General features: G+C 37.5%; 2 protein-coding genes across 2 annotated transcripts in view; both read right to left on the bottom strand.

Annotated features, from left to right (window-relative positions):
* Window positions 1-8,781: 8,781 nt before the first annotated feature.
* LOC127857361 (uncharacterized) lies at window positions 8,782-10,077 on the bottom strand. Its single transcript, XM_052393760.1, has one exon. It carries the CDS (start codon window positions 10,075-10,077, stop codon window positions 8,782-8,784), a length of 1,296 nt encoding a protein of 431 aa, XP_052249720.1.
* The window catches only part of LOC127857360 (uncharacterized), a 2,921-nt gene continuing 82 nt past the window's right edge, over window positions 10,077-12,915 (bottom strand). Inside the window, exon 2 of the mRNA XM_052393759.1 lies at window positions 10,077-11,165. Within this exon, the coding sequence (XP_052249719.1) occupies window positions 10,077-11,165 (1,089 nt within the window). The remainder of the gene's footprint in view (window positions 11,166-12,915) is intronic.

The raw sequence follows: 12,915 nt of genomic DNA, 5'->3' as shown, positions 1-12,915 counted from the left end.
CTGTTGTTATTTCTATATATGTTTGCACATGTCACTTTAATAAAATATTTACTTACTTACTTACTTACTTACTTACTTAATAAAAATTAGAATGTAAATGGTGCGTTGCATTTGAAAGAGTACTCTTAAAATAAATATTTTATCTCACACAACTTCGTATATTTTAAAACTTTAATCTTGCCAAATTATTACAAAGAACATATATCTTAATTAAACGTAAAAAATACAACATTATCGTTTTACAACTATACAACTATGCAAAGACGCGATACACGGCATGCCATATGTTGAACAAGTATTCATTTCCGCTATGAATATATTGATATAGGTACAGCATCCTTCTTTACAGCTACATTTACTTCACAAAGTGTTATCTAGTGATAGAAAGGTCAACGCAAATGCAACCCACGCTGTTCGGACTTTCCCAATTAGATAAAAAAAAATCAATGAATTGTTATTTAATAGATATCTTAAACACATCTTGATTTCGAAATGTCTAATCGAAAAGAACATACATAGTTTGTATAAGTGCTATACCCCGGACTACTGATTACACATAGACACACATTTAGGCATAAAAAAGCTAATTAAAACAAAGAAGACGCCACACGGTACTAAATACTCAATATCATAAGATTTCAACATTATCATTCTATGACGGAAGTAATCTTAAATGAGTGGCTGCCTTAGCCCTACTCCGAAAATTGCAGAATCTTACTCCTTTAATGCAAAAAAATATTTTCAATGTTAACTTTTTCAACGAATAGCAGCTGGTTTAACATAAAGTATCTTAGAAAATAAAAAGAAGCACCAATGAAAACAAAAACTTTGCTGTTGTGGGTTTGCAATACGACAGCGGAAATGCTCCTACGAGATTTAACGAGATAAATTTAACTGAATGTTAATTTCTTGTGTATATGAGGACAGCAACGCAGTATCAAAAATGAATGTTAAATTAATGACTTATACACGTGAATTAATGCTTGTTAAAATGTTTTTAACATTCACGTTTTAAGTCTCGTGGCTTACACTATAATTATAATATGCTAGTGAAATCATTTATGCTACAAATTTAAATAATTACATCGAAATGATTGTGTTTGACTTTTCAAACCACGAGTGAAAATGGTTAATATATTATAATCTTGAATACACCCTCCCTTATCAGATTGTCAATCTAAGAAAACCGGTTGGTTACTATTAGATAAAATACCATGGTACGAAATAAGATGTTTACGACGTATTTAAAAAGTCTCTTGTTTAGGTCATAATATACTAAATAGTTTCCTAATATATTTCAATGTAAAAGCGACAACTTTAAGCGAAAATAAATGCAACATGTTGCACATGGAGATACCCATAACCATAACTTTTCTTAAAGGCCATTCTAATCGGAATCGATTTATGCATTAAAAAAGATATGTCATGCTCAAACCAAGAAAGAACTCGACACAACTCAAAATCGACTGTTTTTGCAACTTTTTTTCCCGGCCGTTTCTTAGTGGAATGTAACCTTTTTCAGTGCAATGCTTTACTATAGTCTCTAAGCTTATCATATTTCAGCGATTCAGTAGTGAACACCTATTCATGCCCTACCAATATATCCAAACGATAAAACCCGAACAATAGTTTAAAGTGTAATACATGTCTTCGAGTCAACTATGATATTTTTTAGAGAGTACAGCACCTACATGAAACGATTATTTAGTATACAGTCCCCTATATTCATCACCCAAATCATATCAAGTTAAACGGGTTTTTAATAAGGATCTGTTGCGAGATGGATAGCTTTTATTCATCTCACTTAAACCGAGGACAGTAGTGAGATTTAAAGATGTATTGTGCGTTGACTTAAAACTGTGCTAACAATAAAACGTGGGTAAAAATCTGAGGTTCCACCTAAATTTGAACTCGTATTGCAGGATTCAGAGTCCTTAGTGCTAACCATTACACCATGGAACCGTTGAACACTAAAATATCAGAGTGGCGTTCAGAACACATTGTGTTATCTGTAGCGAAAAGCGAGAAAGGACACCATTTATGCTGCATACAGTATTCGGGTTTAACTGCATGGATAAGTCTGCATACAGTATTCGGGTTTAACTGCAGGGATAAGCGAATACGACCAAACTACATATTAGACGAGGGTTTATTTTATGCTTTCCGATTGTTTATATTAAAATATCAGTGAATTAAAACTGATTTTTCATTGTTTCAAAAAGTGAAAAATAACAGTGAAAATTAAGGATAATTTTCATTGTTCTTTTCGGATCTATTTTTAGATATCTTTTGTTGTGACCCCTAATTTTACCAAGTTTGACTACTCTGCATTGAATGTTTAAAAAAACATACGTATAAGCTTCATTATAACATACATGTTTACATACAATATGTTTGCTATGTTATATAATAATATATATACATGTAATAACATTTCGGAGCGCGCAATGGGGAATAATATTTCCGGAATGGCAAAAATACTACTACTACTACTACTAGTAGTAGTAGTAGTAGTAGTAGTAGTAGTAGTAGTAGTAGTAGTAGTAGTAGAAGTAGTAGTAGTAGTAGTAGTAGTAGTAGTGATAGTAACAAAAGAAGAAGGAACACAAGTAGAAGAAGTAGTAGTAGTAGCAGTAAAAGTAGTAGTTGTTGTTGTAGTAGCTGTAGATATTGCCGTATTTAGCAGTTAAAATAACAGTAGAACTAATAATTGAAGAAACAGTAGTAGTTGCAGTAAAAGCAATAATAGTTGTAATAGTAGCAGAAGTGATAGCAGTAGTTTGTTTTATTTTCGTAATTTCTGCAGGAACCCGGTGTGTAGGGAAAATTAAAGTACTTTCATATTTCATGTGAACGAAAATGGTCAACATTTGAAAATGTTCGTTTTAAGATGACGTGAATGAGATTGAGATTTCATACCTGGTACCTGCCTGCACGTGGCTTTCCAATTAACACACGAAGAACTTCCACAAACAACAGGGAAATAATGAGGTGAAGACAGACATGCGCGTTTTACAAAAGTCTGAACGTGCAATCACGTCATTTTCACGTTAGTCGTTCTGTTTTCTCTGCGTATTGGCAGACATTCCGGTCGTTTATGGGAACTACATTTCCAGGCGGAGGTATATTACAGTAGCAAACATTAGAAAAACATTATTATATGCTGTTTTAATAATAAAATATACAGGTATTATTGTACAGGGAAACTTTTTGAACATTGATACAGTGTCCTCTGAAATTCTGTTTAGCGCTTTCCATGATAAAATCGAAAGTGCTTGACGATTTAAAAAATCGAACTCTTGAGGCAGGATTGAGAGCCCGTACCCGGTAATGCTATAAAATAAAACTGCTAATTGCTAACCAATGGAAACACTAGCATGATACTTGTTTCTTCATTATATATATTGGGAGAGAATATATTTAGTCGGTCACCTTATTTTGTATAGCATAAACTTTTTTTACACATATTGTAAATTAAAAACAAGATCTGTTTGTGAAACACTATGTCCCCGATATATTTGACCATTGACCGTGAAGGATGACCTTGACCTTTCACCACTCAAAATGTGCAGCTCCGTGAGATACACATGCATACCAAATATCAAGTTGCTATCTGCAATATTGCAAAAGTTATGGCCAATGTTAAAGTTTGACGCAACATATTTTTGACCTTTGACATTGAAGGATGACCTTTCACCACTCAAAATGTGCAGCTTCATGAGATACACATGCATGCCAAATACATGTACTAGTATCAAGTTGATATCTTCAATATTGCAAAAGTTATGGCCAAAGCTATAGTTTAACGCAAAAAAAACAAATCAACAAACAACCAGACGGGGCAAAAACAATATGTCCCCCATTAAAGACTGGGGGTCATAAAAAACGATTTCCTAGTCGCCATTAACTGTAAAAAGAAGTTTTCTACAGTGCATGCATGCAAATAAATAAATGATAAGAATAACAGGTCTATGTCTACTAGGAAACGAGGACAAATACTTACTTTCCGCGTGTTAAAATGTCAGGTTATCGAGATATTAAAAAAGTTTCTGTATTTTAGATTTCGTTTTCCAGAATATTGTGACAGCTCTTCTTCTTCATTTACTTGACGTCGACAGTAAGGTGTTTTTGATCCAACACTCGAATTGGCTTGGTTAGTAGATCGGAAGACTATTAATTATTGTATTATGTTACTTAGTATTGATGTTGTGTTGTTATCTTATTTAAGTACGGATTACCGTGTATATATTTGTCGTTATTATTGTGGTTGTTGTAGTTGTTGTGTTTTACTTTAAATAAGTTTCGCTTTTTAAGAGTGGTTTTTCTATCTTACTTATACTACATATATATTATTTTCTAATGATCATGTCGAGCCTATCAATTTGCGATGCACTTAAAATACAATGCATTATGTAAATAAAGGCAACATAGACTTGCAATTTATTTTTTTATATACCATTACACACCGCAACCACGAAGGAAAGAATTTTCACAAATTCTCTTATACAACTTTACGTGATCTTTATAGATAAAACTAGTTGACTAGTTAAATTTCATATATGTCCCTTAATCTAAACATGGAAAATAACAAGGTTTGGGAAAACTAATTGTATACTTTGGGGTGTATCATTGCTCGACTGCACTTTTTTTTATATTTCAAATCGATAAATAAATATTGAATGTATTGTATTACTTCTGAATGTTCCAAGAAAAGTTCTGAGGACGTAACAGTTGCCATAATCCTTCAACTATACGTATACGGAAAGGCGTATTTACTCTAAGTATACAAGTAAAAACAAGTAAATTTCCAAAGAGTTTATTATCTTGCACTAGTAAAAATCATACAGTACATTTCGTTACATTAATTACAGTAACAACTTCTTTATGTGGACATATTGCTCAATCCGCATCCGTAATATCAGACGCTGACGAAGAGAATATGCAAATAATTACTTGCCATGAAGTGGAACGCAGACGCTCTGTCGGACAGTTCGAGCTGTAGTCGGAGTCGCTTCCGCTAAGTCTTATCACCGATGTTGCGGTCATTTCAAAGCTACACCGTATCATCCACGTCGAGGGTAAATCTTGGTGTTTGATAACATCAGTAACCCGATGCAACTCTGCAATATTGTTGAATGAAGACGCTCTCAGTCGCACAGTTCAAAGCAGTCGGATTCACTACCAGAAACCGAAGTCTCGTCGAGTATGATGTAACTGTGGCTGATGACACCAAGAACGCGTTGCTGCAGCTCCACTATCTCGGCCGCTTTCCTTGCGGCGAATTCATAGTACATGTTTCTGACGCCATCAAGAATAGAAAGACGCAACCGGATGTTGTAACGGAAGATTGTGTCGCCTGTCCTGACGACGCCATGGCACCGACGGGTCTTTTTCACCACCTGACGGCTGATAATCATCACCTGCTGACAGGCGTACCGGAAGTGGCGCTCAGCGGTCTTCAGCTGGAAACGAATGTTTGTATGGGAAGACATGATCGAGGTATTTGTATGAACGGTGGTAACTATACAACTGATAACACATTTTGCTTGCTTATATTGCAGTGGATTAAACCGAGGGGTAAGAGCCAGAACGTGATAAGTGCATTTTTCACACTTTTGAGAAAATAAAAATTAGGTTTTGAGTAATAATTTTTTTTTTTAATAAGATAGGTATACTCATAAGATACTACACTAAAATTTAGAATAAGCAGGGTTAAATACAAAATGGTGTTTTGAAAAAAAAAGTACTTATATCTTGTTGGCTTGAAACTAGTCTGTCGAGCCATTTAGTGTATAAACGCACTAAGTGTACTTGCTTTCAAATATACCTGAACTTATGACTGATTATCTTGTTTATATAGTTATAAGTGCACTTAATGAAAACTAGCTGTGCATGCTATAAAAATGGTTTAAGTGTACTAAGAACAAGAATTTTACTTAATTGTATACTGGGTAAAAACTGAAAACGTCACAAGTAACATTTTTTGTCAAACAAAACTTTCATATAGTCCTCTCTGTTAATCTTGTTTATGTAGAGACCTCTGTCACTATACATTTTACTGTTTTTTGTACCAATTCAACTGTTTACTGATTTCAACTGTACACTGAATAAACACCTATGCATGTATTGTAACAAATCTCAATCAAGCTGATCCTTACTCTGGGTCGGAGTCTCTATTACTTTCCAGTACGTGAGGATCTGGTAAGCAGTCTCTCACAGTTTTGTCATCTGGTATGTCTTCGCAGTATTTGTGATGCTCAGAGGGTATTGTTCCATTTCTACACAAAGAAATTAAGTCTTTTTTTTAGCAGTTGCTATTGGCAGTTTGTCAGAATATAGTCGTGGTAGCTTTGGACTGACATAAATACTTGTTCGTGACTGTTTGATTTTTATTCACTGTAATTCCTCGTCAAAATCATGCTTGACATAAATATTGCTTATCTCTGCTTTTCGAAACTGGAGCCACTTAACTTTCATCCATTAAATTCATCTTCCTTCAAGACCAATGATATTTTGTGGAAATACAGACTTTGCCAGACACTTTAAATTATGGAAGTCATAGTGTTTCATAGGCACAACTGTATACGGTTTTTTCTTCCGATCTTCCGAGCCAATCTAACGACTGTGTCCCATTCGCTTGGAACAAACACTTAAGTACGCCTCTTAGCATTTTCTACTGCTGCATGCACCGAATCACTCTCCATCGGAGTGTGTCCTGTTTGTAGAAATGTTTGATCGATTGTTTCTAAACTAGGACTTTTACTGATGGCTTGTAGCAAAGCTGATGCAATGAACCTGTTTCGATTCTGTCCGCTACAACAATCTGAGTAAAGGCACAGATGTGTTGTAGTCAATGGTAATGACTGTATGTAAGTCTGTATACAAGGTCCTATCTCATACGATCCCCTGTTGCCTTCTGTTTCATTAAACAGGTAGCAAGTCACACTTGCATCTTCCAAAGAATAGAATTACAAATTGTAACAACTTAGTTTCAGCTTTTTTTTGACTGACAAGTGAACACGGTACTGGCAACATGGCTTCCAAGTCAAAAGTAGCAACACAGTATGATTTATCTTCTTTGGCTTTAGTTTTGTCGTATTGTTTCTCAGCTCTTGCTCTTAACTTTCTTTTAATGTGCTCTTCGTAGTCCTTTTTGATGGTTTCTGTTAATTCACCATCTGTCTCTTTCTGGTGGTATACGACACATGTTTGACATTGATCTTTTTTAAGTACATGAAATTAATAATTATATTCCTCACAGAATATTGTTTTGTACTTTCAGGCACTGACAGCTTTCTTTTTCTCTGCTACACACTTCTCTTAATATAACATATACATCTGTGTGATATTAATATCACTTCCAAGAAATGTTCTCCTTGTGTCTTGCCTTGTATAGTGGGCCTCAACCGTAGGGAAAGATTCAATATGCTGTCTAATTACTGCTCCTGATGTCTTATTGTGTGTTATATGTTTCCCTCTTTTGTCAAATGTAGCAAATATTCCAGTGGACGAGGACGTCAAAGCCGTTTCTACCATCTTATTGCCAATATTTAACGTTCTAAGAAAAAAGTCTTAACAGACTCGCTTATTGTCAAGATAGAAGCTTATTGAACACACACGTCTCATCTTTGCACTTGAACGAACTCCTTCAGGAGTGTTTTCCTTCACGTTGGAACATACAAAGTCCTTTTGGCGTTCGTAGTTTTGAAAAAACTGCATCTCTTTGCTCATGACTATGTTCACATTCCATTCCAGGTACAAAACAATACATCTGCTATCTCGTTTACATAGGTGTTATCAGTTAATTAGGTATAGGTACTTGCAACATAATTACACTACAAGTATTGCCCTACATTATAATCTAAAGAGGCATAAGTGTACTTATTATGTGAAAAATCCCGGTATGTTTCTTTTCTATTTATATACAAGTGCCCTTATATCATTTTTGTTCTTACTTTCTGTCTCATTTTCATCTTTTTTTTTCCAGCCCGATTGTATCAAGTGCCTTAACTACAGTCTTGTTCTATCAGGAATGGATATATAACGTTCTGACATAATACAACATGGCTCCATAACACTTAGTGCAATGGGGTTCTATACAATAATTATGTTAAATGACTGAATATAAGCTTAGTTATGAGTGCAAAAGATGCGGTAGTAAATATTACAAATTTCTTTTGCAAAACCCGATTTTCCTTCAAAACTGTTTTCATCACGTTTTGGCTCTTACCCCTCGAAACTATGCCATGTTTCAAATTTGCATTTTCCTTTTATTCCGCAAGACTCGAGTACTAGTCCAGTTGGTAAAAGGGGACTTTGCCATTATCAAAGTCAAATAGTGTCAATAAAAAGTGCCAATTAAAATTTAATATAAAACTGCGGATAAACCCCTGTTAATCCTGAACGTGTCCTTAGTGCGGGCTAGGAAAGTGTGAAAATTTGCCATGTCCAATTAACGAGTGGTGCTAAATTTCACGTGTCGACGCAAGTGCTAGACTAGACACGGGCCTATTGTTAGTTTTTTTAATAAACGGCGTAATAAAAATTAGAATGTAAAGGGTTCGTTGCATTTGAAAGAGTACTCTTAAAGTAAATATTTTGTCTCACACAACATCGTATATTTTAAAACTTTAATCTTACCAAATTATTACACAGAAGATATGTTGAGTAATACAGTGGTTACTGCGTAACACAGACGTCATCAGCCGAGTTCCCATCAGTCATCAGGTGTTTCGCCCCTTATCTCGGAACACCCTCTTGATGGCGGGGCAGCAGTGGTGATCAATCACTGCTTGTCTGTGATGGCTTCCATGTCGTTTCATTGCGTCGTAGCCAGAGCCAACTGGACGCTCTCTCTGCCGCCTTGCCAAGGGCCCGTACAGAGCTTTTCCTAGCGCTGCCTTTGATGCCCAAAGCTCCTAGCGCTTTCCACACAGATTGTGCAGGGAAGCCCCTACATCCTACTTCTACAGGGAAGATCCAGGTGGTGTACCCTCTCTCCCTGCACATGTCTGCCAGTTCTTGGTACTTTGACCGCTTCCTTTCATTTGCTTCATCAGTTCTTTCTTCCCAAGGGACAGTCAATTCCAGGAGTATCATCTTTTTTGGAGCTGTTGACCAGATGACTATATCAGGGCGTAGTTTTGTTTGAACAACATCTGGGAATACAAGTTTCTGTTGGAGATCAACCTTCATCTCCCAGTGTCTGGCCTCTTGTAGCAGGCTTGTGTTCTGGCTACCCTTTGCCTTCTGTCCTTCCCTGACAAAGTTGATGTAACCTGGCCCTTTGGTGTTGATTTGCCGCTCCTTCCTTCTTTCTTGCTCCAGGATGTCGGCAAGCACTCGCAGGACTTGGTCATGCCTCCATCTGTAACGACCTTGAGAGAGAGCAACAGGACAGGATGAGAGTACATGTGCTAGTGTCCCTCTCTGGCTGCATAGTGGACAGCTTGGGTCGTCACTAAGCTTCCATCTTTCAAGGTTTGTTGGTGTTGGCAAAAGATCATATACTGATCTCAGTAAAAAGGACAGCTGGAGGGGTTCATACTGCCAGAGTTCACTCCATGTCAGCTTTCTCTCTGGCAGATTCCATCGACTCCAACAACCTTGTTGGCCCATCTGCACAGATCTTGCAGACCGATGGGTATCTTCTGACCTTCTGATTTCCTGTTGTACCATGGAGCGTCTTTCCTGGCTGTCTGCCTTTTCCCATCGGGGCTGTTGCCCATGCCCTAGGCCTTCCCGACCTTTGTTGGTAGCTCCAACAATGACCTGGTGGTGCAGACTACTCTCGGCTTGTTCAACTGCCTTGCTTGCCGACCACTTCCTCCCTGTTCGGATTTCTATTCCAGCTTTACTTATCTTCTGGTCTGCTGAGTCCCGTAGTGTTAGGAACAGCCTTGCTTTTGCTACCTTGTATTCCTCTACTAGGGATGTCAGTGGCATCTGCAGCTTTGTACACCTTCCATATAGTCCTATGGAGCTGAACGATGGTGGCAGCCCTAGCCATCTTCTTATGTGCTTGCTTACTGCCTGTTCGAGTTGCTCCACTAGACTCACTGGTATCTCGTTGACCATCAGTGGCCAAACAAGCCTTGGTAGTAGACCGTGCTGATAGATCCAGGGCTTGAACTTCCCTGGTAGTTCTGCTGCCGGATTCTTCCTTTGCTGCTCTTGTCTGAGAGTGTAGAATCAAACCATTTACCTAGGCACTTGATTGGGTTATCTACCAATGATGGGATTTCCTCGCCTTGGATGAATAACTTGAACTGTGTCGTGACCTTTGCCTTCTTTACTACCAGACACCTGGACTTCTTTGGCTTAAAAACCATTCTTGCCCATGTCACAGTCTCATCTAGGGCTTTCAGGATCCATCTAGCTTGGATATGGGTTTCTGTGGTGATGGTGAGATCATCCATGAATCCTCTGTTTGCTGGTAGACGGATGCCTGCGTTGGTAAGTGGCCCTCGTGTTTCTCTTTCCCCTGCTCTCAGGATCATATTCATTCCCATAACAAAGAGAATCACGGAAATAGAACAGCCTGTGACTATACCCTTTTTGAGCGATATCCAAGATGTTGTGAAGCTCTTGCATGAGAACCTGAGGTGGATATTGCTGTAGTAGCTCTGTATGAGGCTTCTTGCATGCTCCGGTACATGGTAATGCTGTAGTGCTTCTTGGATTAGCTGGTGGGGGATGGAGCCATAGGCGTTGGCGAGGTCTAGCCACACAATCGTCAGGTTCTTCTTGTTTATTCTAGCCTCGTGAAGCAGTTGAGTGAGGGCACTTGTGTGTTCAACACACCCTGAGAATCCAGGGATGCCACCCTTCTGTACTGATGTATCAATGTAGGTGTTGGTGGTCATGTATATGGTAAGCCGTCTTGCCAAGATAGAGAAAAATATCTTCCCTTCGACACTGAGAAGTGAGATGGTTCGAAATTGCTTGACATTCTTTGAGTCTTTCTCTTTAGGGGCAAAACAGCCCTCTGCTGCCTGCCAGCATTCAGGAACCGAGCCTTTCTTCCATACAGCTCTAAGGAGGAGCCAAAGTCTTCTCAGCAGCTTTGGGCATTTCTTGTAGACCTTGTATGGAATACCACTTGGGCCAGGAGCAGAGCACTCTTGCTTTCTTGACAACGTCTTTGACTTCTTGGAGTGTTGGCTCTTTCAGGTCCAATGGGAACTGTGGGTGATCGGCAGGTGTTATCTTGTCACAGTCACCTAAAGGCTGGGCCCCTTCTGGGTCGGAGTGGACTTCTCTTAGGTACTGGGCTACTTCCTCCTGGTCACTTTGAAGGCTACCTCCCCTCTCTTCGCCATATATATACTATATACTAGTTAAACGTAAAAAAACAATATTAACGTTTTACAACCATACAACTATACAAAGACGCGATACACGACATGACATATGTTTAACAAGTATTCATTTCCGCTATGAATATAACTATTGATGTAGGTACTGCATCCTTCGTTACAGCTAGATTTACTTCACAAAGCGTTATCTAGTGATATAAAGGTCAACGCAAATGCAACCCACGCAGTTCGGACTTTGCCAATTAGATATATATAAAAAACATATCAATAAATTGTTATTTAATAGATATCTTATATACATCTTTATTTCGAAATGTGTAGTCGCAAAGAACAAATATATTTTGTATTATTGCTATACCACGGACTACTGATTTAACATAGACACACATCTAGGCATAAAAAGCTAAGTAAAACAAAAAAGACGCCACACGGTACTAAATACTGAATATCATAAGATTTCAACATTATTCATTCTTTGACGGAATTAATCTGAAATGAATGGCTGCTTTAGCACGACCCCAACAATTGCTGAATCTTACTCCTTTAATGCAATTTTTTTTTCAATGTTAACTTTTTTAACGAAGAGCCTCTGTTTTTTCATAAAATATCTTGGAAAATGAAAAAAAAAAGCAGCGATGAAAACAAAAACTTTGCACTTGTGGGTTTTCAATACGAAAGCGGAAATGCTCCTACGAGATTTAACTGAATGTTAATGTCTTGTGTATATGAGGACAGCAACGCATTATCAAAAAAGAATGTTAAATTAATGACTTATACACGTAAAGTTATGGTTGTTAAAATGTTTTTAACATTCACGTTTTAAGTCTCGTAGCTTATAATATGCTAGTGAAATCATTTATGCTAAAAATTTAGATAATTGCATCGAAATGATTAATTGTGTTTGACTTTTTAAGCCACAAGTGAAAATGGTTAGATCTAATATATTATAATCTTGAATACACCATCTCTTATCAGATTGTCAATATGAGAAAACTGGTTAGTTATTATACGATAAAATACCATGGTATGAAATACGATGTTAAGGACGTATTGAAAAAGTCTCTTGTTTAGGTCATAATATACAAAATAGTTTTCCTATATAATTCAATGTAAAAGCGACAATTTTAAGCGAAAATAAATGCAACATTTTGCACGTGGAGACTCTCATATCCATCCCTTTTCTTAAATGCCATTCTAAGCGGAATCAATTTATGCAATATAAAAGATATGATATGTTCAAACCATGTTTATTGTGCGTTGGCTCAAACACTGTGCTAACAATAAAACGTGGGTAAAATCTTAGGTTCCACCGAGACTTGATCTCGGATGGCTGTCAAGGCTCTAGGATAGGTGCCCCCTCGGAGAACTGCCCCCTAAAAGATTACTCGCTGGGCGGAGAACTGCCCCCTCACTGTGTTTTAGTGGGCGGAGAACTGCCCTCCCACTGAAAAATAGGGGGCGGAGAAGTGCCCTCCTGTCAGAATTGAAGACCCGGAGAAGTGCCCCCTAAATAAAGAAATTGCGCGGCGAGTAAAGTCGATAATATAGATCGAGTATTACAATGACAAAAAACGCCAATAACTTTCTTGCTAATATG

The sequence above is a fragment of the Dreissena polymorpha genome, chromosome 14 (genome assembly GCF_020536995.1).
Source record: "Dreissena polymorpha isolate Duluth1 chromosome 14, UMN_Dpol_1.0, whole genome shotgun sequence".
Taxonomy (NCBI): Eukaryota; Metazoa; Mollusca; class Bivalvia; order Myida; family Dreissenidae; genus Dreissena; species Dreissena polymorpha.
The sequence above is the reverse complement of the archived record's forward strand: the minus strand, read 5'-3'. Positions and strand labels throughout refer to the sequence as shown.

Excerpts from the sequence above, each read along its gene's own strand:
- LOC127857361 (XM_052393760.1), bottom strand. The coding sequence starts at position 10,077 with ATGGTCAACGAGATACCAGTGAGTCTAGTGGAGCAACTCGAACAGGCA.